At 48.0% G+C, this 27981-nt stretch overlaps 3 protein-coding genes across 8 annotated transcripts; 2 read left to right on the top strand and 1 right to left on the bottom strand.

Annotated features, from left to right (window-relative positions):
- Positions 1-3840, top strand: LOC113140129 (dynein regulatory complex subunit 4-like). Its single transcript, XM_026323867.2, has 11 exons — positions 1-217; positions 317-406; positions 740-937; positions 1181-1387; positions 1475-1529; positions 1888-2093; positions 2465-2632; positions 2840-2926; positions 3001-3210; positions 3326-3391; positions 3467-3840. Exons 1-11 carry the CDS (start codon positions 119-121, stop codon positions 3584-3586), a joined length of 1506 nt encoding a protein of 501 aa, XP_026179652.1. The 5' UTR covers positions 1-118; the 3' UTR covers positions 3587-3840.
- kif16ba (kinesin family member 16Ba) lies at positions 3829-24278 on the bottom strand. 5 transcript variants are annotated; one of them, XM_026323866.1, is made up of 27 exons: positions 22660-23057; positions 22410-22479; positions 22194-22307; positions 21770-21886; positions 20433-20530; positions 19873-19982; positions 19405-19547; positions 18977-19145; positions 18215-18346; positions 17959-18134; positions 17671-17736; positions 17524-17583; positions 17299-17418; positions 16976-17027; positions 16505-16642; positions 16322-16404; positions 16150-16238; positions 15491-15523; positions 15115-15168; positions 13296-14648; positions 12761-12916; positions 12310-12415; positions 11575-11622; positions 7940-8062; positions 7203-7292; positions 5173-5256; positions 3829-5061 (listed from the first exon to the last, which is right to left on the bottom strand). In XM_026323866.1, the coding sequence occupies exons 1-27, from the start codon at positions 22743-22745 to the stop codon at positions 4900-4902; spliced, it is 4032 nt and encodes a 1343-aa protein (XP_026179651.1). In that variant the 5' UTR covers positions 22746-23057; the 3' UTR covers positions 3829-4899. The 5 variants fall into 5 exon arrangements, with proteins under 5 accessions (XP_026179651.1, XP_026179649.1, XP_026179647.1 ...); XM_026323864.1 differs by lacking the exons at positions 3829-5061; positions 5173-5256; positions 7203-7292; positions 7940-8062; positions 22660-23057 and adding exons at positions 8686-11108; positions 23940-24278; XM_026323862.2 differs by lacking the exons at positions 3829-5061; positions 5173-5256; positions 7203-7292; positions 7940-8062 and adding an exon at positions 8686-11108 and having other exon boundaries at positions 22660-23275.
- A 708-nt stretch (positions 24279-24986) lies between these two features.
- On the top strand, positions 24987-27839 carry snrpb2 (small nuclear ribonucleoprotein polypeptide B2). 2 transcript variants are annotated; one of them, XM_026323897.1, is made up of 7 exons: positions 24987-25050; positions 25577-25648; positions 25859-26031; positions 26316-26450; positions 26871-26906; positions 27333-27421; positions 27497-27839. In XM_026323897.1, the coding sequence occupies exons 2-7, from the start codon at positions 25585-25587 to the stop codon at positions 27654-27656; spliced, it is 657 nt and encodes a 218-aa protein (XP_026179682.1). In that variant the 5' UTR covers positions 24987-25050; positions 25577-25584; the 3' UTR covers positions 27657-27839. The 2 variants fall into 2 exon arrangements, with proteins under 2 accessions (XP_026179682.1, XP_026179683.1); XM_026323898.1 differs by having other exon boundaries at positions 25015-25050; positions 25519-25648.
- Positions 27840-27981: the final 142 nt, after the last annotated feature.

Here is a 27981-nt window from a genome sequence, read left to right as displayed (position 1 = left end):
TTGATTATTGGGTTTAGTTTGTATTGTTGTATTTTGGTCTCACTGTTGTCAATGACGCTGAACTTCCTTCAATAAAGTTTCATTAATTGTAAACACGTGATCATGTGACGTCGTTGCCATGACATCCCTTTGTTTACATGGAGCTGCGGAGTTAGCGGCTAAGCTAGCTCTGGTTGACAACGAAGCTGCAGCTTCTCGTCGCCATTTGAGCCTGATGGTGAGTGAATCACACACTTTATTGTTAGTGTTGATAATAATAATCAATAATAATAGTCACATCGTGTTAGCTAAGGCTTCACCGGGTCCTTATTTCCAGGCGCCCAAAACTAAAAGCAAGAAGTCCGCGAAGACGAAGTCGTCGTCGGTGGTGGACGGTCTGTCCACGGAGGAAATGTCCAAGGACCAGGTCAGAGCTGAAGCTAACCGGGTTTAAAGGGTTCGAAACGTCTTAGATAAACCAGGTCTATTACAAACAACTGGACCTACATACAGCTGCAGTACAGTCTGGTATTTACTACATGTACTACTACTACATGTACTAGTACTAGTACTGCTGGTAAATAGACACACATGGACCTGGGGGGGGTCAACATATGCAACACATTTATTTTCCCTTTTTCTGATTCAGTGTGAATTGGAAATAAAACCTGTTCCCCAGTACAGACCAGATACTGCTGCTTTAGACCACCATGAGCCGGATCCACTGTTACCTGTTCAGGCCTGTGTCTTTGTGCTGCAGCTGGAGGAGCACATCATTCGCCTCCGAGAGGAGCTGGACAGGGAGCGGGAGGAGAGGAGCTACTTCCAGCTGGAGAGGGACAAGATCCAGGCATTCTGGGAAATCTCCAAGAGGAACCTGGAGGAGACGAAGGCCGAACTGAGGAACAGACGCAGGGAGAGAGAGGAGGCAGAGGAGCGCCACCGAGTGGAGATCACCGTGAGCTGCCCCTGATCTGTCACTGAACTTGAATAAACATTTTCCCCTTTTGTTATTATGAGACTGACCCATTTGAAATGAGAGATAAAACTACTACAGTGAGATATTTGTCACATTCATGACCAGTTAGACTGGACTGGTTAGATCCTCGTACACCAGGTGCCACTGTACCATATGATGCTCAGTGTGGGTCTCATTAGAAAACCACAGCTCGGTTCGTTAAAGGATTATGTTTACCTCCAGGTCTACAAGCAGAAGCTGAAGCACGTCCTGTCTGAACACCACAACACCATCACCGAGCTGAAGATGGACGGCACCGCCTCGTCCTCACTGATCCAGAACCAGCACACAGAGTCCGAGCTCGGGCTGCGGAGAGACGTGCACGGTCTGCGGGAGGACTTCAGAGAGAGGAGGCTCCAGAACCAAAACTGCATCAAAGAGCTGCGACTGGTGAGGCGGCACCAGGTTAACGTGACGTTTTCCTCTCGTGGTTCCGTCTCCTGTTGTGTTTGACGTTTTGCTTCTGGGTCTCAACAGCAGCATCAGGTGGAGTTAATGGAGCTGACGAACGAGTACGACCGGACAATCAGAGGTGACGAAACCTGATCAGTCTTAGTGATCGGTCTCATTGATCCACACTGAAACAACTGGAAACCCAATGATGTCAGAATCTGTTTGCAGCCTGAGAAATGACAAAGTGCTGGAACATCCTTTAAAATCTGCAAAAAGACTGAAATGACTTTACTCTTTACTGTTTTAGCTAATTCTTACTGCTGGTACAACAACAGACAGAAAATGAGCCTTTTAAGATAAAAGTTAAAATCTGTCACTTTTACTCTGAAACTTCAGTCCAAACTTTTAGCGCTTTGCTAAAACAGGCCGAGGTGTTTATTTCTGAGCTGAAACCAAAAACTGCTCTTTAAACTTTTCCTCTGTTGCTCATCCAACAGAAATTGAGATCAAAAATCAGAAGAAAATGCAGGCGATGGTGGAGGCGGAGGACAGGAAGCGCAGGGCTGAGGTCAGCGAGCTGGAGGACAGGATGAGAAGTCGTGTTGCGACTCTGACGGAGGATCACGACCGAGCTCTGAGAGGGGCTGAGGAGTACTACTCTGCTGCTCAGAGCAAAGTGCTGGCGGACCAGAAGGTGCTGAAGGTAGGACACATCCCGGACTCACCACAGGCCTGGGCTCAAAGTACAGAATGTGTCACATCACTACCGCTGATTCTGAAAGATCGTGTGGTGACGTCTGACCATGTAGTGGCAGCACTGACCTGAATCAAAGCTGCTCCATATCCCAACTCTCAGTCAAGCTTCAGAACCCCTGGATCCTACATTTCCCACAATCCACCTTGTAACAGATGCTCTCTTCATGGTAAACAGCCACGTCTGTCAGACGTCCCACCTCAGTGTGTGATGTATGTGTTCGAGTCATTTCTGTGGCATGAAACATCAGTAAATGAACTCTGCGGAAAGGCCCTTCAAGCAGCAGGGGGCGAGCTCTCACGCTGCCGTCTGGTTTGCAGGAGGAGCTGGCGGAGGTGCAGAAGCAGCACGCGCGAGCAGACAAAGAACTTTCAGCGGTGCAGCAGGAGAACCGGCGTCTGAGCGAGTCTCTGCAGGACGCTGAGCTGCAGCTGCCCGAGCTCCACAAACAGCTGCAGCAGCACCACCAGGCCAGGGCTGCGGCGGCGGTGAGTCCCCACACACCACACACAGCTTCTAACCCTAACCCTCCCGTGGGCGTAACCCAGTGAACAGAGCCAAAGAAAAGGTGAGGCTCAGTGTTGTAAAACCTGCACCTGCTGCTACTGGTTTGCAGCTAAAGGGTCGTTCAGACAAATGAAAAGGCCATGAAGTGAATCATCAAACTGGCAGCACTGATGGTTTTCTTTAAACAGGCGAGCAGAGCGCGTGTGAAGGCCACGGAGAAGGAGCTGAGGGATGTGACGGTGCAGCTAGAGCTGCTGCTGCAGGCGTTCCAGAAGGTAAACCCAGTTTCTCCCAGGTTTTCACCTTCCAGCGCGCAGGGTTTGTGCTGTGATCGTGTTGTGTCCGGCAGGTTCAGCAGGAGCGGGACGAGCTGCTGGAGAAGCAGACGGAGGCCATCCTGGCCGTGCAGCAGAAGAGCGGGCTGAAGGAGCTGCTGCTGGACAGGAAGCTGGCTGCTCTGACAGAAACTGTGGAGAAGAAGGAGGCCGAGCTCTGTGCCGTGCTCTCTTCCTCCAGCATCGAGCAGGCTGCAGGCAGCGGCTCCACAAACAGACTCCAGGTACGGACCTCCACCTGTCCACTACAGAACCAGTACTGGTGATGGCGTGTCCGTATTTGTTCTCAGCACTTACACTGTAGGTCAAACAGTCTGAAACTGTCTTCCCTGCCTGCAGGAAATGCTGGCGTCTAAACAAATCACCATCAGCGCCCTACAGGACGACTTGGCGCGAGAATCTCAGGTGAGTCATCTCTGAGAATTTGGCGTTTCTTGAAAGCGGTTGGGAGCACTGAGTGCATGTGGTGATGTCCTGCAGGAGTACGACCAGCTGCTGCACATCTGTGAGGAGAGGCTCCGGGTTCTGGGCGTCCCGCTGCAGGACCTCCCCTTCAGGCCCGCTGAGCAGATCCTGAACGGGCCGACCCCCAAACACTGAACCTGTCCATCAGGCTGAGCTGCCCGCCTGCTGCCTCCCTCCATCATGTTCTGGAGACAAGCTGAAGAAAAACCAACACGACTGTTTTTCGCTGGTCGCTGGCTGGTATTTTTCTGGGTTTCAGTCTTTAGGCCAGAACCTTTGACACACTGTGACACAAGACATTTCTAAACTCCACTCACAACAAACGCCACTCGCGAGTTCAGTCAGGAAAACAGAAAACAGTCCACACAGTCCAAATGTTCCGGCCCATTCCCTTTACTCACATTGAGACAGACAAGCAGATCATGTAGAAATCATATTTACACTCTATGTACAAACTTGATGGCTTATGGTTCTGTTACATTCACCAACGTGAACTCGACCAGTTCCAGGTCTGGTTCTGATTATCAGGAGCTGTTCGGTGTGGAACCTAGACTACAAACCGACATGATCATGCACAGGAACCAAAGCTGCTGTTTGAATTTGTGCCTATTGCCTGAAAAAACACGTCCAACATGTCTGAACAGTGACTTTAATGCTGCTGCTCACACAGTCAAAATAAATGACAGCACAGAAAAGTGCTAACGGAATCTTTCAAGCTTCAGTTTTGTTTCTAACTCATTGTTGCAGGTCTCCCTAATCCCACAAGGTCTGTCAGTGCCACCTAATTTCAGGTTTGGAGATTGGCAGTAACCTCTGACTGTAACCTCTGCTATGATAAACAGCTGCTCTTTGCACAGTGATGTTTGTGGGAACCCAGCACGGTTCAGTTCTGTGGGCTCGGTCTCTGCAGAACTTCACGCAGCCTGTTAGTGTTTTTACTGCTGCTGCAGCTCCAGCTGCTGCTGCTGCTGAAACGGTCCCCTCAGTCCCCTTATTTCTAAAAAAAGGTCTGAAAGGCCTTTCTTCAATGCTTTGTAAACACAAAAGTTAAAAAAATGCCCAACATAATTCCCCAGGTGAAGGTCTTTTCTTCTGACTTAGTGTTTTGTCCAAACCCTAAACTTGTTCAGTTCAGTGAGTTCAAATGAAGAAAACCTGAAAATCGTCACAGGGTTCCTCCGAGTGTCTGTGAAGATCATAGAAAGTTGTACATTACAGAGCTACAGGTTTCTCTGGTCACATAATCAGAGAGCTGAGTTTACTACTCATGGTGTGGTTTCCACATGGACTGGGCTGAACCTGGCATCTGGCAGGGGGTGACAGGAGGTTCAAGGGGAAACTGACCTGCAGGTTTTCCCTCCTTCGACCTCCTCAGGAGATTCTCCCAGACCACAGGCCCAGGACTGAGCAGTTTTTTGTTTGTTTGTTTCGGAGACTTCAGAGCCGGGTCAGCAGGTGCCGTGGCTGCTGTGCTCGAAGACTCCCTTTTTGAAGAAGGACGAGAACTCGCAGATGCCGTGTTTGGACAGATGGAAACTGCCGTCGGTGTCGGGCCTGAGAGGAGAGCTGGAGGACGACAGCATCACCCGGAATAAGCTCCTCAGATAACGCTGCACAAACACAACACAGCACAAAGTCACCTTTCACTTGCAGGCCTCCTCAGCACAGCTTCATAACATCGACTTTTCTGTCAGTAAATAAAACTGATTTTAAAGTCCTGCCTCCAGGTGGCTCCGGCGTTCAGACACCATCCGCTCATCCCGGTTTCCAAACAGCTTCTTCGGAGGGAACTCGAGAGCTGCCAGCTGAAACAGAGACGCCGTCACAAACTGATTATATGTCATGACGAAGAAAAACAACCATGTTAATCACATTTGGAACATCATCAGGTATAAATGTACAAATGTTTGTGTTGATTTTATATTGACATTTACACCAAACTTAACCCTAACCCTAACCCCATTAGTGACGCTAACCCTAACCTGACCACTGACCCCATTAGTGACCCATTAGTGACGCTAACCCTAACCTGACCCCATTAGTGACCCATTAGTGACGCTAACCCTAACCTGACCACTGACCCCATTAGTGACCCTAACCAACCACTGACCCCATTAGTGACCCATTAGTGACGCTAACCCTAACCGACCACTGACCCCAATAGTGACCCTAACCGACCACTGACCCCAATAGTGACCCTAACCGACCACTGACCCCATTAGTGACCCTAACCGACCACTGACCCCAATAGTGACCCTAACCGACCACTGACCCCAATAGTGACCCTAACCAACCACTGACCCCATTAGTGACCCATTAGTGATGCTAACCCTAACCTGACCACTGACCCCATTAGTGACCCATTAGTGACGCTAACCCTAACCTGACCACTGACCCCATTAGTGACCCTAACCGACCACTGACCCCAATAGTGACCCTAACCTGACCACTGACCCCATTAGTGACGCTAACCCTAACCTGACCACTGACCCAATTAGTGACCCTGACCGACCACTGACTCCATTAGTGACCCTAACTGACCACTGACCCCAATAGTGATGCTAACCCTAACCCGACCACTGACTCCATTAGTGACCCTAACCCTAACCCGACCACATTAGTGACCCTAATCCTAACCTGACCACTGACCCAATTAGTGACCCTAACCCAACCACTGACCCCATTAGTGACCCTAACCCTAACCTGACCACTGACCCCATTAGTGACGCTAACCCTAACCCGACCACTGACTCCATTAGTGACCCTAACCCAACCACTGACCCCATTAGTGACGCTAACCCTAACCTGACCACTGACTCCATTGGTGACCCTAACCCGACCACTGACCCCATTAGTGACCTTAACGCTAGCCTGACCACTGACCCCATTAGTGACCCTAACCAACCACTGACCCCATTAGTGACCCATTAGTGACGCTAACCCTAACCGACCACTGACCTCAATAGTGACCCTAACCGACCACTGACCCCATTAGTGACCCTAACCGACCACTGACCCCATTAGTGACCCTAACCGACCACTGACCCCATTAGTGACCCTAACCGACCACTGACCCCAATAGTGACCCTAACCAACCACTGACCCCATTAGTGACCCATTAGTGATGCTAACCCTAACCTGACCACTGACCCCATTAGTGACCCATTAGTGACGCTAACCCTAACCTGACCACTGACCCCATTAGTGACCCTAACCGACCACTGACCCCAATAGTGACCCTAACCTGACCACTGACCCCATTAGTGACGCTAACCCTAACCTGACCACTGACCCAATTAGTGACCCTGACCGACCACTGACTCCATTAGTGACCCTAACTGACCACTGACCCCAATAGTGATGCTAACCCTAACCCGACCACTGACTCCATTAGTGACCCTAACCCTAACCCGACCACATTAGTGACCCTAATCCTAACCTGACCACTGACCCAATTAGTGACCCTAACCCAACCACTGACTCCATTAGTGACCCTAACCCTAACCTGACCACTGACCCCATTAGTGACGCTAACCCTAACCTGACCACTGACTCCATTGGTGACCCTAACCCGACCACTGACCCCATTAGTGACCTTAACGCTAGCCTGACCACTGACCCCATTAGTGACTTTATCCCTGAACTAAATCTTTGCTCTGTAACTGGACTGAGAAGGTGGATGGCCTGGAAGCTTTACTGGGAGCCTCAGACCCCTGTGTTGTTTCTTCTAAACTGGGATCTGCTGTCTCACCTCTGGATACTTCAACTTGAGGCTCTTGTGCATTTCCCTGAAGCGACTGTAACGTCTGAACACGGTCCAGGTCTCGTCCATCACAGTGATCTGACGAAAGAGTGAACAGAGATTCAGCTTCACCAAAAAGATCAAACTGTCTGATCTTTGTGAAGTTTCAGCAGCTTCAGGTTGGACACAGGTTCCTCATGAGTCGTACAAACACAGGACTGAGGTTTTAATGCAGAGAAACAGACCTAAAATGAGGGACAACAAACAAACGGCTTTGACGCTTTTATTTATCATCCTCACACACTTTCTGGTTGATCTTACAGCTCACTATGAGCTGAAACTGAAGATTCTGTGTTGTTTGTTTTTTCAGATGATTATTTTTAGTCACAGACCTGTTCGATGTTCACCACAGTAAAGTTGTAACACCGCCTGCGTTCAGCTTTAGGACAAAACATTCTCCAGCTGATCCCAGGAAAGTTCTGAAATATTTTATATTAACAAGCAGGAGAATTTTCCTCAGCCTCTAAAGAAAGTCTGTCAGAGACTTTAGAGACTTCCTGTTGCTGCAGCTGTTGCACAAATGCAGCCAATAACTAGTGAAGGTACAGTAGAATAGGAATACTACAGTATAACTTCATATTGAAGTACAGTACTTTGGTAAATGTACTTTTTCCACAACTGCACATGAGGATGATGAGGAGTCAGAATGTGTCGAGCAGAGAAGAAGAACAGCTGAACACACTCACCTTCACCTCGAACTCAAAGTGCTCGTCCTTCCCCTGCCCGCGGAGAACGTAACGGGGAATGCTAATTTTAACGGGCTCCTGGAGGCCGCCGGAGCTCGTGGCGAAAGGACGAGATACCAAGTGCTGCAGAGCAAGTGGCCCAGAAAGGAAGGAAGCAGAAAAAGAGAAGAAACAAGAGGTGGAGGATAAAGAGCCGACTCCAAACAAATCACGATCACACATCAAGTCAATCAGTTTGAACTTTTAGCAGCAACACAAGAGTCATACAAAAATTCAACCTTTATTATTCTGCTTACACAATTAAAATGCTCCCACTGTGTGAAATCATAAACTTTATGTACATATTGATCATATTTACGCTCTAATCATTTCACATCATGACAAATCTTTTCTTCAATAATTAGAGGAACCAGCCAGTGATTTTCTCCGTTTTCCATCCAGAGACTAACAGTGTGACATGTGAATCCAGAACCTGGTTTAGCTTACTGGTCTGTGCCAAAAACCAGCTCCAGACGCTGAGAACGGCATCACTGTTTACAGTCTCTGGTTCCACTGCTCCTCCAGCTTCTCTCTGGTCTCAGCAGCGTCTGGAGCTGGTTTTTGGAAACAGACGGGCCTCCCATTGTTGGTGAGGAAGAACCATGTGAGCCAGGTCAGCGGTGTGGCTCCCTGCTGTGTTTTTAATAGTTTTTGGACAACAATGGAGGTCTACGGTACAGACCCACAAGCTGAACCAGGTTCTGTATTCACACACATTCATTGGTGCTGTTAGTCTCTGGATGGGATCTGGACTCAGGGACACACACTGAATCAGCAGCTGGACCCTTTGAGTAACACCTGTCTCCCTTTGATAAAGAACCGTATAAGAACACACTGAAGAATAATCAACGACTAAAACAGACAAAGACATTTGTGTCATTCAGCCTTTTCATTCGACTGACAGGGAAGAGATTACAGCTCATACATGATGCAGCATTTCAACTTTACAGCCAAATCACAATTACATAACTGATTGAAAAGTTTAAAAGATATTTAAAATGTTTTAAAAATAGTTTCAGGTGTGTCCATGATGAAGTCTGTGAAAGGGCAGCAGCTTATTTCATACACCCTAAAACAAGTAACTGATCATTTTGTTTAAAGAAGACGTTGTTTCAGACAGACAGATGAAACTGGCTCAGGTACACAGGTGATTAATCAGGATCATGGCTTCTGAGGTGCAGCCAAAACACAGCTTCCAGGAACTGCACTGGCTGCTGTGGTCAGAGTTGGAGGGCACAGCAGCTGACCTCCGCCTGGAATCCTTCTTGTCCTGAGTTTGTGGTCTTTGAGTTGTAAAGATGATATCTACCACCAGGCAATTGTCATTCTGCCTCACAAGCAGGCATCTGATGTCTGAACGCCTGCGGAGGCGGAGTTCCTGAAACTGGGGCTGGATGGGGACCAGACTGGAGCCCCGGGGTACCGGGTGGAAGACGCCATCCTCCCGGAGAAGAGCTACATGAGTGTCTGTCAGGAGGAACTGGAAGATGGCGTCCTGGTGCACATGAGTTGAGTTCTTGACCTTAACAGTGGTGTAGAGAAGAGGACAAACGTCAGCGAGAGAAGGTTTGCCAGGACCATCCATGTTCCCGTGGACGATGTAGAGCAGGTCCGCAAGGACTCGCTTGAATCTGGAAGTGACATGAAGTCCGCTGTCCAAGATGATGTCAGGAACATTGGTCGTCCAATCCAGTGAGAGGACCATGAGGTCACTGGATAGTAATGGGTGACCATCAGTACCTTCAGAGAACTTTGTAGGACCAAAAACCTTCAGTAAAGCCTTGCAGAACTCCTGGGTTAGCTCTTTGCTGTAGGTGAAAACAGCTAAGACTGTGTCTTCTGTGGAGCCGATTAAGCGGACATGTTGTCCCGCCAAACTAATCTGGACCTTCTTGAGTTCCAGAAGATTCAAATGGTGAAATACAGCCAGGGTGTCCTCAGAATCTGCACCTGTTGAGACTACTGTTATATCATTTTCTGACAAAAGCAAGCACCCAGGTTTTGGGATGGGTTGCTTTTGGTTGGCCGTTTTGAGCCAGAAGATACTCAGTAGTTTGCAAATCTGCTTTGGTGGAGCCAGGGATTCCAACTTTTCTAGCATCTTCAGGGATGAAAGTGACTGTAGGTGAGACAAGGCAGGTGGAAGTTCAACCAGCCTCTGATAAAACACTTCAGGACTTGGGTTTTTTACAGAGACCACAGATCCCTTGGGCCATGTTGAGACATCTGGGATTGTCAACATGTCACAACTCTGTAGAAGAGTAAGGGTGCGATCCCTCAGCATATCAACCAAAGTGATTTTATTTTCTGCAAGGATGCAGGGTTCTGCAAGGACGCAGGCTTCTGGTTCTGGTTTAAGCTGCATGTGATGGATCAGTGGCAGCTCTTTGGACATCATGGTCGCGTACTGAGCGAGCACAACCTTAATTTCAGCTACTCCAACATTTCGAATGATGTCCCGTGTGTCTTGTAGCTTCCTACCAGCGTCTTTGTAAACTTTAGACAGCTTTTCTCCAAAATAGCCCAAATAGTACTTCCTGTTGGCTGCCACTTTATCAGCTCGTCTGTCTGCCTTTTCTTTTGTTCCCCCATTAACAGCCTCCTTCGACGTCTGCTTGTGACCATTGACGGACTTCAGGAACTGACCACAAGAAAGTCCTGCATCTTCTAGACTTCCTGGTTTTTGTTTGACCATTGAGTAAGAATGACAGTGTCCATTTACGACCAACTCCTTCGCTTTTTCTTTCACCTTTTTGTCGTCATCAGTAACACAGCAGGCAGAATCGATTCTGTTCTTGTTTTCATCAAATGTGTCCGTCTGGGCGTTTGCTGAGGTAACGAAACACTTGGCTTGTCCAGCGTCGCAATGATTATGGTCACAAACTGCCTGGACCACTTGTCCACAAGGGATATCCACTTCTCCTGGCCACCATTTGTTTTTGTCACTGTCTTTATGAGACTCTGAAGCCTTTTCCTCCATGGCTGCAGCTGGTGACTCTAGTTTTTCTTCTCTGTGAAGCCTTATGAGGCCACACTCGGGTTCCTCCGGCATGTTCTCTGAGCAGCTAAAAGGAACGTTCGCCTCGAGCTCCGGAGCAGGCAGGAAGCTAGACGACAACCCATAGGCTCTCTGTGTGCACAAGGGGGAGTCCGTGACTACAACACAGGATGTGAAGGTTCTCTGAATTATACTGAAGTCCATAATCCACCCCAGTGAGAATTACAATTCCTCCATCACCAGGTGCACACCACGTGAGACGTACGTGATTCAGAATTAACAGTGAAGAGGTTGACATGCAAATTAGGAAAACAAGTGTATGAAATTATTCTCAACATTTTTGAAAACTTGAAATGGTTCCTGTGATCACGTCCTCAGGAGTGAGCAGTTGTCAGACATCTGCAAATACTGATTTAACCAAGAGTGATTCTACACTGACTGAAGGGCCTGTGAGCTGCCTGGAGATTTTAAACAGAAACACGACGATCACGTTCAGATTCTTCCTGATGCCATCGGTTTTAATGTGATGCTGATTACAGGATTACAGACCTTTGATGATTTAGAAAAATCCCAAACCCTAATTAAAAGCTGATCTTACCTCATATTTCTGCCTCCTTGGATTATCGATTTGCAGCTTCTCATCATCCTGAAAACAATAAACAAAGTTAATATTTTTATTCTGCAAAATGACGAGGATCAGCTCTGCTTTGTAAGACCTGCAAATTCTACCTCATGGCCACAGACAAAAAAAATGGAATAAACAAAACTGGGATAGTTAAAGTATGAGAGAAGGTCCACCTAAAAGGACGACTAACCAAGTTCCAGAGCAGGGACAGTGTCATGGTGACACACTGGATCCTGCACGTCATTACTGAGAGAAATAAGGATTCTAGAGTAACCCAACCCTAAACAGGCCCAAAGTGACAGGTGTGAAAACTACATAACCCGTCATCAGCTCTGTTAAAGGAGCAATGGTCCAAAAACAGTCCGATCTTTGAGTTTGTGTTGTGAACAGAACACACTCTGGGCCTTTTGTTTGACTACACTGTGATTGTCGTCATCTTTCTGTGACTAGTTTCTGGATGAATCGTTATGTCTGTAAAACACAGGAAACCATCTTTGTTTCCCTTCCACCCACACATGACACATAAAGAGATCAATTCAATGAAACATGCCTCAGTCCATAATCCCAAAGAATTCATTTCCAAAAGACGTGACACAGAATCAACAGCACTGTCACACTGAAGACGCTGCAGTCAGGAAACCGCCAGATTAACAAAACAGCTGGCGACTGATGTTCTGATGTAAAGGTGCGTTAACTCCTCTGACCTACCCTGAGAGATTCACAGGACAGGGACAGATCCATGCTGCTGCTGCCATTCAGCAGATTCATCCGACGCAACCGTCGCTGCACCTCCTCTTCGATGTACGCATTTATCCTGTACAACAAACACAGAACCAACATGAGCCAGGAAACATTAACTAATTAGTTTCTAGAAGTCATCATGGTTCCCTGAGTTACTGATCAGCTTGGTAATCAATAATTCTCCATGTATTGATGTTTCAGCTGCATCACAAACTTATTGTGTTGTAACTGATAAAAAAAACAGCAGCTGCAGTTAAAAAAATTTTTCTACCTCATGTCCAGCCTAACACCAGCTAATCCACAGGTATGAGTTGACCCTGGATCAGTAAAGTCAAATCCTCTCTGGGAGGGTATCAGAAGACCAAGCAGCAGGCTGAATGTTTTCCTCCATAAAGAAGAGCGGTGTTGACTGACGTACCTGTCGTCGGACAGCGGCAGCAGCGGGTTCAGACTCTGGACGTGGCTGACAGGGGAGCTGCTGTGACCCGTCTTCTCGTCGCTACTGATGGACTGAGTCCTGTTTTCTTCCCCCTCGCTGATCCTCTGCCTGAGCTTCTGGATCTCCCGCTCCACTCTGGGGGGACGAAGACAAAACAATAAGCTCAGCATTCACACAACAGTACGAAACATCGCAGATTTCATCTCATCTCGGGCCCTTTGTGCTGGTTTCTCTCAGCTGGTGATTCTGGGACTCTGGAACAAACAGCCAACTTAAACAACGTGCAGGTTTCTGTTTCTGAAAGCATCACCTGTTTCCTATCAATCCATTTGTTTTAAACCCACAAAGGTTTGACTTTTATTACTTCTTTCTTTTCACTGTTACATCATGACGCTGCAGGTTTGTCACTGATTGAAGCGTCAAAAGCCCATTTCAGACACAGACTGTCATTTTAAAGATGAACCCAGTTGATGCTGCAGCTCCAACTCTGTTCACTGAATATCTGCACACAAACCTCTGCTGCTCCAGGTCGGCCCCCGTCCTCAGGTTCCTCTGGACAGAGCTATTGGGTCTCTGCTCCTCGGTGTTGGGCTCCAGGGAGATGCTGCGCCTCAGGGCCGAGTGTCTCCTTTCAAGCCGGGACACCGCTTGCTCCATCGCCTCCCTCTGCTGCTTCTCCTTGGACTCCAGTATCTCCTTCTCCTTCTGCCTCACCTTCTCCTCCTGCCGGGCCACGTTGGCTGTGAACTCATAGGTCTCCTGGAGCTGCTGGAGCTGGTGGGCACTGTGTCGATGGAGGTTTATTTTCTCCTCTTTGTCCTCCAGCTCCTTCTCCACCTGGTACAGCATGTTGTCCAGAGCCGGTGGACTGTCGCAGTTCCCGTTGTAGCCTCCGCCACTGCGCTCCAGCATCTCCACAGCTCTCTGCTTCTCCTCGGCCAATGAAGGCAGGAGTCTGTCAGCCAGGCTGGCCAGCTGCCGCTCCTTAAACTGAAGTCTGTGCTCAGCCTGTTTGACCAGCTGGTCCTCCTGGCAAACAGCTGTAGCATCCTGCGCTCCCCTCTCCTGCGTCTCCTTCAGCTGCTGCTGCCGTTCTTTGAGGCTGTGGGCGAGGAGAAGCAGCGTGTTACGATCAGCAGCGGCCTCCTTCTCCAGGCGCTCCCTCTGCTCCCGGAGCCCCTCCTCCAGCTGGCCTAGCTCCTTCACCTGGGCTACTTTAAAGTCTATGTATCGGGCCTGGGCGAACCTGGCCTCCTCACTGGGGTCCTCTCCACCCGGCCGTTCTCCAGCCTCTTTGGCACGGAGGAGTGCTTCTCTGATCTCGGCCAACGCTCGCCGCTCCTCTTCCAGGCGGCAGATGTCCTCCGGGGTCAGCAGGGTGGTGGCAGCTTCTTGTTTCTCCCTGAGCTGCTCCTCAAGCCTCCCCACCAGACTCAGCTGCTCCCGCTCCTGCTCCTCCAGCCGCCGCCGCTCGGTCTCCAGGCGAATCTTCTGCTCCTCTCGCTCTCTCTTCAGCCTCTCCAGCTCACGATAAATCTCAGTGTGCTCTGTAGCCTCCTGCTGCCGCCGCTGCTCCTCATCCTCCTCCTCTGCTACACCCTCCTGCTGCTGTCTCCGCCGCTGCCTCCAGAGATCCATTCCCTGGATCTCTAAGCGTCTCTCCTCCTCAAAGCGCTCCTTCTCTACCAGGAAGTCACGCAGGCGGCTCTCGATGTCCTGGCTGCGGCGGCGGAGGCTCTCCTCCTGATGGAGGATCCGCTGCTGCACCTCCTCGGACTCTTTGCGCTGACTCTCCACCTCCTGTTGGAGACGCTCCAGCTCCGCCTTCTCACTCTGCTGCTTGGCCTCCATCTCCTTGATCAGCCTCCTGCAGCAATAACAAAGACAAATATGGTTTGTTCCCTCTGGCTGTTTAGAGTAAAGAACTGAACAAACGTTTTAGCAGTTTAGATGTTTTAGATTCTTATGTCTGTCTGATCCCAGGGCAGGAGAAAAAGCCCTTATAGACCTTTAGAGTTCATGAAGAACCAGGAGTCCTGCAGCAGATGGCCTGACCCCAGAGCCCAGATCTGGGCAGTGTGGAGTCAGTCTGGGATAACAAAGTCCCAGGAGAAACTGTGTTGGGTCCAACCACAGAGACCTGCTGCTGGTTTAAGGCCAAAGGGGCCTTAATGAAACCATGTCATTTATATTAAAGCATCCCGTGTGTATTTTTAGGGTCTAAAACTGTCTTCAGTCTTTTCTGGCTCTTGAAGGTCAGCACGGCCTAAAGCTCTGTCTGATGGGACAGTTTTACCTAAACAAGGTTCAGAGGTTTGAATCTGTTCTTGTACCTTTTCAGCTCCAGTTTTTCAAGCTCCTCTCGCTGTTGTCTCTCAAACTCTAACCTGAAACAACAGAAACAAGTCATCAGCTTCTCTTTATTCACATCACAGTGAAGAAACACACACACACACACCAGCATTCGACAGCACAACTAATGATGTAAGTAAAAGCAGACAATTAGAAGGACGAGCTTTAAATGAAATGCAAGGCTGGAAAAACAAATGACATTTTCTACTGTCAGACAGCGAATGGAGACAGAAGCAGCAAGGGACGTGCAAAATACTGAGACAGACAATGAGGGTTCAGGGTGAAAGACTGGACGAGTCAACACACGTCTCTGTGTCAAACGGGACAGTTAGACAGGAAGTGGACGGCTGAGTCTACCTGAGGAAGACGGGGCCCTTCTCAGTGAAGAGACTGTCAACAGGACAGGGTGCATAGAGTTAATCACAGCGTGTAGAGCTTAGAGTGGATCCTTCCTGCAGTATGGGGGGTCTCATACAGACACAAAGCAGGTGCCTGTCATTTCTGTTCATATGTTTTTCTACATTTTGTTTTAGTCGCTTTCTGACTTCGCTCCTGATTGTGACGCTCCAAACCCAAACAGTACCAACCCTGCTGGGACAACAGGTGCTCTTCTTCAGACCTCAACACACAAAACCTTCAGGCCTGAAACGGTTCTAACAAAAGCTCTAGAGCTCTGAAGGGCGAACAACAGGAAGGGGACTGTTTGCTCAGGGACATGAAGTCCCACTATGTTTAATAAAGATGACCTACAGCGGCCTGGTATGGATTTATCGGAGGGTGTCGAAACAGGTTATTCACTTTGTTCCAGCTGCCTTGATATTGATCCGTCTCTTCCTGATCTGTGATTATTTAACTCGATTCCCTGAGGAACCGTGGTTGAGTGGTTTGTTGTATTTCTTTGAACATGACCTGTGTGAGACCAGACGCTGAGGAACCGTGACCCTGACCTCAGAGTTTCCTGGGGGGGGGGGTCTGAGCTGATCTGTGCAGGCAGCTGAGGTTATTTATTGACTCACCCAGGGTTGTAGAGCATCACAGTGGACAGGTTTTCACAGGACTTGGACAGATCCGTCATAGACAGGCTGAACGTAGGCAGCAGGCCGCTCTGAGGGGGAAAAGCTTCGAGGGTCAACTTCAGATTTTTGTCATGACGTGTGAATCAGAGCAGCAGCAGCTTCTTCATCTCACCTTGCGTTTCTCCCTCAGCTTGGCCGCCTCCTTTGGATGGTTGAAGCGAAACATGTTGGTCCTGCCGAGCAGAATAACAGCACCTGCACAACAAACGGCAGCTTTTTCTTTCTGCAGACGTGTTTCATGGACAGTGACATGAAGACGGATGAGATTCTGAGGTTTCTGATCTCCACCCCTCACCTTGGTTGAGCTGCGACGGCTCCGTCACCTGAACCCCGTTAACGGAGCACTGAGCTCCACCGAGCGGCACCAGAGTCACCGTACCGTTCTGGTTCTCAAACATGCAGTGTTCGCTCTCCAGGTCCAGCCCGTGCAGGACTACGGGACAGACACGGAACAGTCCACAACTAACAGTCACCTATGGATCTACTGTTTAACACAAGACCATGTGAACACAGGTCTCTTCTCATCTCACATCAGCTCATTTAAAGTACAAAAAATATATTTAAACCAGTGTCTCTGTGTAGAATGTGTATAATCAATAATTGGGTATAATCAATAACAGATGTCATGTATTAGCATGTTGGTGCAGGATGTTTATGTTTAAAGGCTCCACAGTGTCTGCAAACACAAAATACACTGATTTTATTTCCCACACAATTAAAACATGAAACTTCTTTCAAGCTGGCTCAAACTGATGGACGGACTCACTGATGTCTTGCTCCGTGGACGCGTCCTCTCTGCCCACGTACGTCCGTCCCTCCTGACAGGAGACACAAACAGCTGAGCTCAGATTTCTGTCCCTATGAGCTGCTACATGTTTCTTCTGCTCTATCAGGTTCTTTTTCATTCTGCTTAATCTCTGAGGACTCAAATATCACTTTCTTGAATCCAGACGAGCAGAGATGATGCTGGTGCTCACCAAAAACAAAAACAAACAGCAGTTCAAAGTTGGACAGGAAGCTGGTGAAAGACCCTGAGGGAGCAGTAAAGTACTGGATTTCTTAGCTGGAGTGTTGCAGGCGGTTTCTGACCTTCAGGTGGTAAAGGATGATGCCGGTGCTGAGGAGGTCGTCGTCGATGCCGATGAGGTGAGGCAGCTCAGAGTCCAAGACCACGCCGATCCCCTCCTTCCTCAGAGCCAGAGTCTCCTCCTGCAGACAAAAACACTTTGACTTTGTAAAGTTAACCTGTAACCTGCTGTTAAAAGCGTATCAGCATGAGAACCACAGATTATGAAGAAAGAAACAAACACTGACTTTAAGGATGTTCTGAGTCTCGTTCCATTTGTTGGTCCATTCTTTGGTCAGTTCCAGGACCTGCACAGACAAATCAGCAGAGTTTCAGCATTTATTCTGAAGCTAAAACAAAGACGTGAGACGTGTAGCGAGGAGGCTCAGGCTCACTCTGGCTTCGTTCTGGTGCAGTTTCTCCTCCATACTCAGAGCAGTGGGCGAATCCAGGAGAGCAATCTGACAAACAAACAAACACGAGCTGTCAGTAGCTGAAGCTCAGTCGCCTTCAGCTGTGGCGTCATTTCTATCACCACTAACAGCAAATAAGAGCAGCAGGAAACGACTGTGTTCAGCCGCCGCAGCGTTAGAGCAGAGCGCTGAATCGACAGCAGAGTGAGGCACCGGGCAAAACAACGCTCCCCCTGTGTGGCTGCATTTCGTTCTGTTCGTGGGTCCTACCTGGTTGCCCTGAACCAGCAGAGCCTTCAGTCGGGCGATCTCGGCCCGCAGCTCTCGGATCAGCCTGACGTTGGCGTCCTCGTTGATCGTGGGCTTGTTGATGATGTTCTTGGCTCTGTTGGCGTACCGCAGCGTGCTGAGGGTCTCGGCGTAGTTGACGTCGGCGGGGGAGACGGCTGCAACAGAGATTTTCACACAGTCAAACTTGAGTTTATTTGCGAAGGCGTAAAATATGTTTTAAATGAATGTGTCTCACTGGCGATCATGATGGTCTTGGAGTTGCCGCCCAGGCTGTCCTTCAGCAGCCACGTCAGCACCGAGTCTCTGTAGGGAACGAACACCGACTTCTTCTTCAGGTTGGTGTTCACGCCGTCCTGCGTCATGTCGGCTGGACAGAAACAGGAACCACATCGGTCAGCCAGAAATCCCAACACACACCGGACCCCAGACTGGATCCATGTGATCATCAAAGCCCTGTCTTCAACTGAAGGTCGACTTTCCTCCACACACGAAGAGTTTTCTAACACCCACAGTGAAACTGGTCCCACAATGTTAATGGACCATCATTCACCAGTTAGACCAGTTAGCCACTAATTCTTCACAGTGGGTCAGGCTGACAGATCTAAACCACCAGGCGGGTTCATGACACACAGAGACTCAGACCAAATATGTTGTTGTTATAAACTCTCTGTTCTCCTCCCTCACACCATCACCTCCACCCTCATCTCATCTGACAGGTCATTAATATCAATCAATAATCAATGACCCCCGGTGGTTGGAAGCTGTTCATGCTAATTAACCACAAAGGAGGCTCTGCCCAATGAAGAGCCATTTAAAAACACACAGAACTAATGTGTCTTCACTGAGGTTTGACACAACCAGGAACCTCCAGTGAAACGAGACGTTTAGTGTCAAACTCACCATCAAAGGCACAAAAGCTATAAAAGGTAATGAACAGAGTGTGTGTGTGTGTGTGTGTGTGTGTGTGTGTGTGTGTGTGTGTGTGTGTGTGTCTGACCTAGAGCGGAGATGACGTTGCCCAGGGTGACCAGCGACTTGTTGATGTTCCCTCCTTCTTTCAGTCGGACGCCGGTGGCCCCGGTGGCGTCGGCTCGCTCGCTGCCTGCCAGATCGACCAGGTGGATCTTACTGACTGTTTCAATGGGCATCTCAGCGTCAAACTTGGCCTGAGAGAGAGGAAGGTGTTTACCATCCAGTGTGACTGAAGCTGTTCTACCATGTTTTGGAAATAAATGAACGTGGTTTCAAACTGAAGCCGTCTGGAGACCTTCTGAAGCCACAGCACCTGATACACCTGTGGAACTTAATCAGCAGCTTTCTCATATTTTCTGCCCAGTTTCTTCGACGGGTTTTGTGGCTGAGCTGAAACAAACTAGTCTCAGAACTACAGCGAGGTCGATGTCGAGGCCACGCCTCCTCACAGACCTGTGTGAAGTTGACGGTGAAGATGGCGTGCGAGCGGCTGCTGACGTCGTTCATGCTGGTGCTGGCGGTGGTGCGGTTGATGTTTCCGGCCTCCATCAGCTCCTCGACGTCGTTGTAGTTCTGCACCAGGTGTTTGGACAGATCTGAGGTCAGGCCGCAGGTCAAAGGTCGACAGGGGAACAAAACATGTTAACAGGGTAGAGACACTCGTACCACAGGTTTGTCATCCTGGTCAAACCGACAAACTTTACTGCAGTCCAATAACAAACATCCATTTCAGTTGTTCTAGTGAGGCTGAACGTTTTAAAGACATGTTTTTATGCCAGGTCCCTGATGAGGTTTTCCTTCCTGTCCTCTGTAAAACACTGGCCTGTGTGTTGCTGCACAAATAAGAAAACACGGCCTCCAACAAATACCTGTAGTGATGGTTTTTAAAACGCTTTGAGACTTTGTCCTGTGGCCTCTCACCTTCTACATAGGGTCCGTCTTTCGGGTGCTCTCGGACTCTCAGGTTGTAGGTCTGAGTGGATTTCCTCCTCAGCAGGTCCCTCACCCTCTCGTTGTAGATCTCCAGGTAGCTGCAAAAACAGTCAACTGTATGACTCAGTGTTTCAGCTTTTCTACTTTCTCTCAGCTTTCAGCTGTGACTGTCTGAAAACCATAAACATTTATGGTGGAATTTGAATTTATCAAGACCGTTTGCTTCTGTTCATGGTTATTACAGTCCAACTGTAGTCTTTTTCCAAAAACCAGCTCCAGCAGCTGAGAATAAAGAGCCGACTGGTCTCTGGTTCCCCTTTTCCTCCAGCTTCTCTCTGCTCATATGAATGTCTGGAGCTGGTTTTTGGAAAAGGACGGGCCTCCCATTGTTGGTGAGGAAGAACCATGTGAGCCAGGTCAGCGGTGTAGCTCCCTGCTGTGTTTGTTCTTATACAAATATAATACCAACAGTTAGAGGTGGAGATTAACTTTCACCTCATCAGTGCAAACTTCTCTCCTGCTTGGAAACTGAACAGAATGTGACTGACCTGACTTCGGTACGAAACGAAGCTTCATCCCGTCGAGTGGCCTCGGAGACACGGCTGAACAGACCTTCGCAGATCCTCGGGATCAGACCTGCGTCTCCCTGAGCACAACAAACCAACACAAGAACTCAGACCAGACCAGACCTGACCTGACCTCACCTATCTTTGCAGATCTTTCAAAAAGCTGCAGCTTCATCCATCAAGGTAAACAGGGGCAATAAAAACCTTTGTCTTCAATCAGGATTTATCAAAGTAAACCTGCACCTTTGGCTTGTGGGCTGTAGGCCAGGACAGAACAAAGAATCTGAAGCCATCATGCTGAGGTGAACTTTGACAAACAGTATCAATAAAAACGTAGATTAAATGATAAACATGTCTGTGTTTCCCAGAATGCATCAGGCTTTTATCAGGATGAACTGATGAAAATCCCTGTAAATGGCATCACAGTGATTCACTGTGTTGGTTTTCCACAGCACCAGGAGCTCTGCCTCCAAACGTCTGTCTGTTCTTCACCCTGTGCATAAATGTTAGCATCTGGTCCCCCCAGTCTGGTCCCTGTAGGTAGGTCCCTGTAGGTACCCAGATACTACCCCCCCAGGACTCTCTGCTACCTACAGCCCTCCTGTTGTTATTCCAGCTCCTCTACCCTGTGTTGGCAAAGTCCGCTCCATCAATGAGCCCCCCCTGCCACCTGGCCAAGGTCAGAAGAAGCCAGTAGTGGTTTCCAACAGCAGCCACGAGAGATTGTCTGGACTCATTAGACCCTTTAGAGGCTGAGGGGACATGAGGTAGAACATCTTTAGAGAAAACTATCCCAGGCTCGTCTGACATTAGAAGTTTAGATCTAGTGACTTTCCCTTTGGGGACTAATAAAGTTTACCTTCCTATTGATCCATCTCTCTTTTTCTGAGACGATATTGCTCAATGAGGAAAGTGTGTTTACTTTTCTCTGCATTCCACTGTAATCTCAGGAACCAGTCAGCCTGCAGGTTTATCGACAGTGCAGATAAAAGCTCCTGGGTCCCCCCACAGATGAATCTGCAGTTTCTACACTAAACTCCAGACTCAGCTGAGCTGGATCAGGACCTTTGACACTCATTCACCAGGACTGAAACTAGCACTGAGGTCATGTGCCCTGGATTTGTCCTGGAACCTTTGGGAAGGCGAGGTAGAGACACCAGGTGTTTCATGGTCTGATTCTAGTGGTGGAGCAACAGTCAGAGTCTTCGTCACGTCACTGCTGCAGACGGATCAATAATTTGAACTCTGTCTTATCACAGGCACAGCTCATTGTGAAGAGTTTCCAGATAGGAACATCTGGAATATTAAAGCAGACTCACAGGAGTGCCCATCATGGTGTAGGACTTCCCTGAGCCGGTCTGGCCGTAGGCAAAGATGCAGGCGTTGTAGCCCTCAAACGCTGCCTTCAGCACGTCGGAGCCCAGGTCTTTAAAAATCTGCAAATAAAAGCAGAAAAGTGGTTTTGTGTCTGCTCAGAGCGCGACACCGACACGTTTATGAAAACATGTTTAACAGATAATGACGTGGATTCGTTTCCTGTTTGTCCATCACACAGTAGAAATCTGTACGTAAAGGACGAGAGGAGCCTCAGATGTTTTTCCTGCCTTTCTAACGGAAGAAAAACAAGCGAGGTTTGTGGGAAATCTGTAAAACTCAGTGTTGGACATTGGCCGTGAAAACGTCAGACTCTACATGACGGAACAGTAGAAACCACCAGTTTGAGCTCAGCGTGACAGACTTTACCTCTTCCTGAGAGATGAACGTGGAGCTCTGACAGTTCGAGGAGTCGTAGGAGAAGTCGTACGTGAAGGTTTTGGTTCGATCCCTCATCGAATCTCCTGAGACACCGTCGGGGATCTTCAGGAATCACAACAAAACGCAACAACCGCTTCAACTACGAGGATGCTGGAGCATTTTTAGGATTTTTTTGTTTCTACCAATGGGGAAACTAAAACATACCTTCAAGTTGGTGATGGAGGTTTTGGTTCCGTCCATCTTGATGATGTTCTTTGAGGTTAAATCCTTCTCCCTGTAAAACATCAATAATGTTCATATTTAAATATTAGAACCTTCCAGGACCTCAGCCTGTGGGTCTGGAAACACCTTCCAGGTGGAGCATCAGATTTAAAGGGTCAAAAAGACTTTTGGTTGTTTTTTAAAAAGACGACATGAAGCTGAGACTGTTTCAGTTTCACTAAAACTCATTTACCTTTTAAATCCAGTCTGTGACTGACCAGTCCAATCCCATGAAACCCTGAGCACAGTGACTGAAGAACGAAATTCATCTTCTAGCATTTCTGTCTTTTTTTTACAAAGGACAGAGCAGAAACAAGTGGATGGACGATGTGTGTGTGTGTGTGTGTGTGTGTCTGAACCATTAGGGGAAACTAATTCAAATCAATTACTAGTCATGATCAATATTATCAAGAACTAATCCCCAGTGATGAAGGTGCTGAAGTCTTGGTCACTTAGAAAAGAAAACGTCACCTCATTTCTGATCAATAGTGATTCATCTGCTTCTCTATGAAGTGACTCGTCGTGTTATCACAAGGATGGAGGAAGCCTTTAATCAATGCAACCTCTTTCTTTCCAAACAACAAACGAAAAACAATCGATTGATTATCCAAACAGACGCTGATTCACTTTCTGCTGATAAACTAATCAATGAATTGCTGCAGCTTTAGTCAGAACCTGTTTCCTGCGTCTCACTCTCAAAGACGACACAGGTGGAGCATCTGAAGAGCTGGACCTCAGAGCGCTCGTGTCTTTTCTCACCCACATCATCATCTCAACAGTTAAATCAGCTGCTGAGGATCATTTTCCTCTTGGTCTCAGTTCACCTGCTGAACAACTTCAGGTTATTAGACAGAGAGACACTGGTATGATGTGATCCTCATTCTGCAGACACACCCGCCTGGCATCAACAAAACCACATGACTGAACCCAATTCCAGTCAACGGGGCGTTTGTTTGGCTGTGACTGATCCTCTGTCCCACATCCTGAACAGCAGCCGCAGCATAAAGGTGTCTATTATGTTACAGTGACGTCAGAATATACAGGTCATCTTCATACAACCCTGTGTGTGTGTGTGTGTGTGTGTGTGTGTGTGTGTGTGTGTGTGTGTGTGTGTGTGTGTGTGTGTGTGTGTGTGTGTGTCCCCTCACACAGGTGCGGTTTAGTTCACACCTGCTTTAACCCTTTTGCTCCAATATCTGCTGGTTTGTTTAATGAAGCGTCTCCAAACAGTGAAAACCTTCAGGACAGTTTCCACCTGTCAGGTGAGACCGGACGCTACAAACTGCACCTGCTCTGACACTCAGGTGGAAACTGAACAAAAACCACCTGCAGCCAAACCGACACCGGGCTGAACCGAACTCCAACGGCTCTCACCTTAAACCACGTGATTTATTACAGCTTTGACAGAACACCTGGACACCTGCACAATAAACACATTCAACTGCTAAAACTGCGCAATAACCGCAAACTCACCGCCTGTTCATGGGTCTGACCCGAACCGCCACCCGAACCGAAGCCATGGCTCATCCCGCTGCTGCCGCCGGTCCCGTCTGTCTGCGCCGCAGAGCGCGAGCCGCTTTATAAGCGCAGCCGAGCTAACAGGCTAACCCGCTAGCAGTCAGTGAGCAGCGCGGACCGCGGCGGGGTCAAAGGTCAAAGTTCAGCGATAACGGACCGAATACACAAAAACACACTGTGCAAACACTGGGGGGGGGGGGTCGTTATCGTTCTCCGGTGATACGGCGTCGCTGTCCCGGAGTGAACCGGTCACAGCCGTTAGCCTGTTAGCTCCACGTGACCAACATCAGCTGATAAAAACATTACGTCTGTACGGAAGCCAGGAGGAGACAAATTATACTGCTTTGTATTTTTGTATACCAAGAGTTTACAAGAACGATTGAATAAAATAAAGTTTAGACTTTATTTTTTAACGATTATTTTAAAGATTATTTATTGATTAACAGAAAAAATGACCTGCAACTGTTTTTAATGCAGAAATGTCAATTAGCATATTTAGTGTAGTTGTGTGTTCTAATGTAAAATCACAGCTTCTACCGTTTACTCATGGACATTAAAAACAAGCCAATGAAAGTAAAAATGAAGAAAACAGTGAACTGTACCTGGTTCCAAAATAACAGCCCACTGAATTTTCATAAATTAATACAGCCATCAATTAAACATTTCATTGATTAAACCTTTCATTGATTAAACACGAGGCTTTATTGATCCTGGGAGGAGGAGGGGGGATCAGCTGTTGCAGCAGCACAAGGAGTAAAGATGAAATCAGAAAATAAAAGCTAGAACATGTAGAACATGTAGAGGGAACATATAAATAAAACTGCTAAGCAGTTACATTAACCCACCACCTGAGCTGTAAGCTCCCAGCGCAGCACCGTTAGTCCAATACTCACAAAGTGCGTTACCATGATGATGATGATGATGATGATGATATTATTTATTATTATCATTATAAATATTATTATACCACAACCTGCAGTTTTCCTCCCGACCTGTTGGTGGCGGTGCAGCATAAAACGCCGCCCCGTGAGTTTCCGGCTGTACACGAGCGGTGCGGATTGAGGACGTGAGTTTTGTTTCTATAAGTTTGTCTGAAGCTGATGTGAGTCTTTATAAAAACTGCCTGTTTAAACGGAAACACTGATGAACATCATCGGCTCCTTTCACTGAAAGTTTAAAACGCGCCATTAAGGCTCAGCTGGGAAGCTAACGGTGCTAAGCTAACGCTATGAATGAATGTAGCCCACTGTAAGCTAACGAGTGCTAACGTTAGCATGAGCATTGATAATAAAATGTGTGAGTTAAAGTTTTTAAAGTGAATTTCTAAAACCCGTGTGCTGCCTGTGCAGAGTCAAGGTTCATTCCGATGGTAAAAAAACACTGAGACTCGATCTAGGATCTGATCTGGACCCTGGTCTCAATGAGGCAACGCTGCCCCCCTTTGTGAGCTCTTATGCTTATGCTCAGTTTTTAGCTTCTCTGGCCTGATCTGATCCGGATCTGACCTGGGCCGATGTGGTCTGCCTGTTTTTAGGAGCAGCTCCTGCTCAGTGTGAGAGAAACAGACCGAAACGTTTGTGTTGTTTCCTCAGGCTCCGACATGGATATCCGACCAAACCACACCATCTACATCAACAACATAAATGACAAAGTCAAGAAAGAAGGTGAGGCTGAAGCTGTTTACGGTCATTATTGCTTCATCTGCAAACACCACACACACAAACATCTGCAGTGCAATAAGGAGCATGTGATCATACAGCACAGTAAGAACAACCAGACTGATCCGGTCCTAATTCCTGGACTGACTAGTCTTGTCTAAAAGCAACTGTTGTTGTTTGTGTTGAGCTGTGTCTCATCTTGTCTTCACCCTGCAGAGCTGAAGCGTTCGCTCTACGCGCTCTTCTCTCAGTTCGGTCAGGTCATCGACATCGTGGCCATGAAGACCATGCCGATGAGGGGACAGGCCTTCGTCGTCTTCAAAGAGCTCGCCGCTGCCACCAACGCGCTCAGGCAGCTGCAGGGATTCCCCTTCTACAACAAGCCCATGGTACGCAGAGCGTGACACTGCGCCTGCCTGCACTGTCAGGATCAACTCGCCCGACTAACGGACTTCATGGTTCTAGTCTTGGCTGTGTGCTGAGCATTTACAAGTCGAGAAATTTGTAAAAGCTTTGACTTCGAAACAATTGATTTTAAAAAGGGTTTAAAGGTCCTGATGTATTTTTTTCGTCTACCACAAATGTTATAGCTAGTACTGGTCTCCAGCCCACCTGGGCCTGTGACAGATTTCAACTTAATTCACCAACTCACCTGTGTCCTGCTGTTTTCCAGAGGATACAGTACGCCAAGACCGACTCTGAGGTCATCACCAAGGTGAAGGGCAGCTATGGCGACAAGGAGAAAAAGAAGGAGAAGAAGAAGAAGGCTCAGGAGCCGGCAGCTAATCTCCCAAAGAAGCCAGCGATGGTGAGTGAAGCTTCGCTCAGAAACACCAGTTAGGTTTAACATCCTGTCCCAGTTATAGGCAGCCATTAGTTTCTGTTCATTAGAGAGATTTTACTTTAGTAGTCTGAGGGCACACACACACACACACACACACACACACACACACACACTCACTCACTCACTCACTCAGCTCAGCCAATAGAATCATTTGATGTTCAGATGATGATGCGAGGCATCGACAGACTTACGTTACTCACCAGTCACAGCCATTTACTGCTGCAGCCTCCTGAGACTAAGGGATTTTATTATTAATCTGCTCATCAATCACTTGATTCATTCATTATTGATTGGTTTCAAACATCAGAAAGGAGTGAAAGATCCCAAACGTCCAGACTGGGGGTGTGTTTGCTCACTGTCGGCCTCTGTGTTTGTTGTTTGCAGGGCTCAGCAGCACCTGTGATCACACCTGTCGTACAGGTAAGACCAGCACCAGGAGCACACTGAGATATTTTTTATCTTTTTAATGTGGTTGTTATTTTTTAGAAGTGTAGCAGGTCTGTTATGAAGTCTGGACAAAACCGATCCTAGAACAGTAGCATCAAATCTTTTCAACAACAAACCTCTTTTAAAACTATTTCATCTGTTGCCAGTGAGAAATAATCGCTAGTGAAATGTGACACTGCTGCCATCTGTGATCGGCGGTGGGAGCAGTGAGCACACTAAGTCTTGTTGTGCTGACTGTTCTTTCAGGCTGGCACCTCTGGTAAAATGGAGGCTGCACTCTGTTTGCAGGTGTGCTCAGTCAGGAAGTCAGATTCTGGTTTTAGCTTCCACCTTTGACAGACATGTAGTTACTGTGTTTTGCCTCTGAGGGGCAGCACTAATCAGCGTCTGTCTCCTCAGGTTCCTGACAACCCACCAAACTACATCCTGTTCCTCAGTAACCTTCCCGAAGAGACCAACGAGATGATGCTGTCCATGCTGTTCAACCAGTGAGTGTTGCGTTCACTGTCAGTGCGTCTGCCCGTGTCTCTACACAGCCTGACCGTGTTTGTTGTCCTCTGCAGGTTTCCTGGTTTCAAGGAGGTGCGGCTCGTCCCTGGCAAACACGACATCGCCTTTGTGGAGTTTGAAAATGACACGCAGGCGGGCGTGGCTAAAGACGCGCTGCAGGGCTTCAGAATCACAGCAACCTGCGCCATGAAGATCACGTATGCCAAGAAGTAGCTCCACGCTTCGACCGGTGGCTTGATACAGAGACTGAGTGGGGTGGGTTCAGATTTTTGTAAATCCCACAGAGCATTCTGGGAGTTTTTTGTTTTCTTTTTGTGTATTTGTCAAAGAAACATCTCTGACTTGCATCTTATTTTGTAACATGGATAATAAAAGGTTTTTACATAAGCTGCTTTATGAAGGTTCCTGAGGTGGCCTGTGTTTACCTTTGTGGAGCCTGTTGTCTCATTCTGCTGCTGCTGCTTATGAACTGAACATTAGTTTGATTCATCCCTGCTGAGCTGGTACGATACGAAATCACCGCAGACAGAACACCTGC

The sequence above is a fragment of the Mastacembelus armatus genome, unplaced genomic scaffold (assembly GCF_900324485.2).
Source record: "Mastacembelus armatus unplaced genomic scaffold, fMasArm1.2, whole genome shotgun sequence".
Lineage (NCBI taxonomy): Eukaryota > Metazoa > Chordata > Actinopteri > Synbranchiformes > Mastacembelidae > Mastacembelus > Mastacembelus armatus.
The sequence above is the reverse complement of the archived record's forward strand: the minus strand, read 5'-3'. Positions and strand labels throughout refer to the sequence as shown.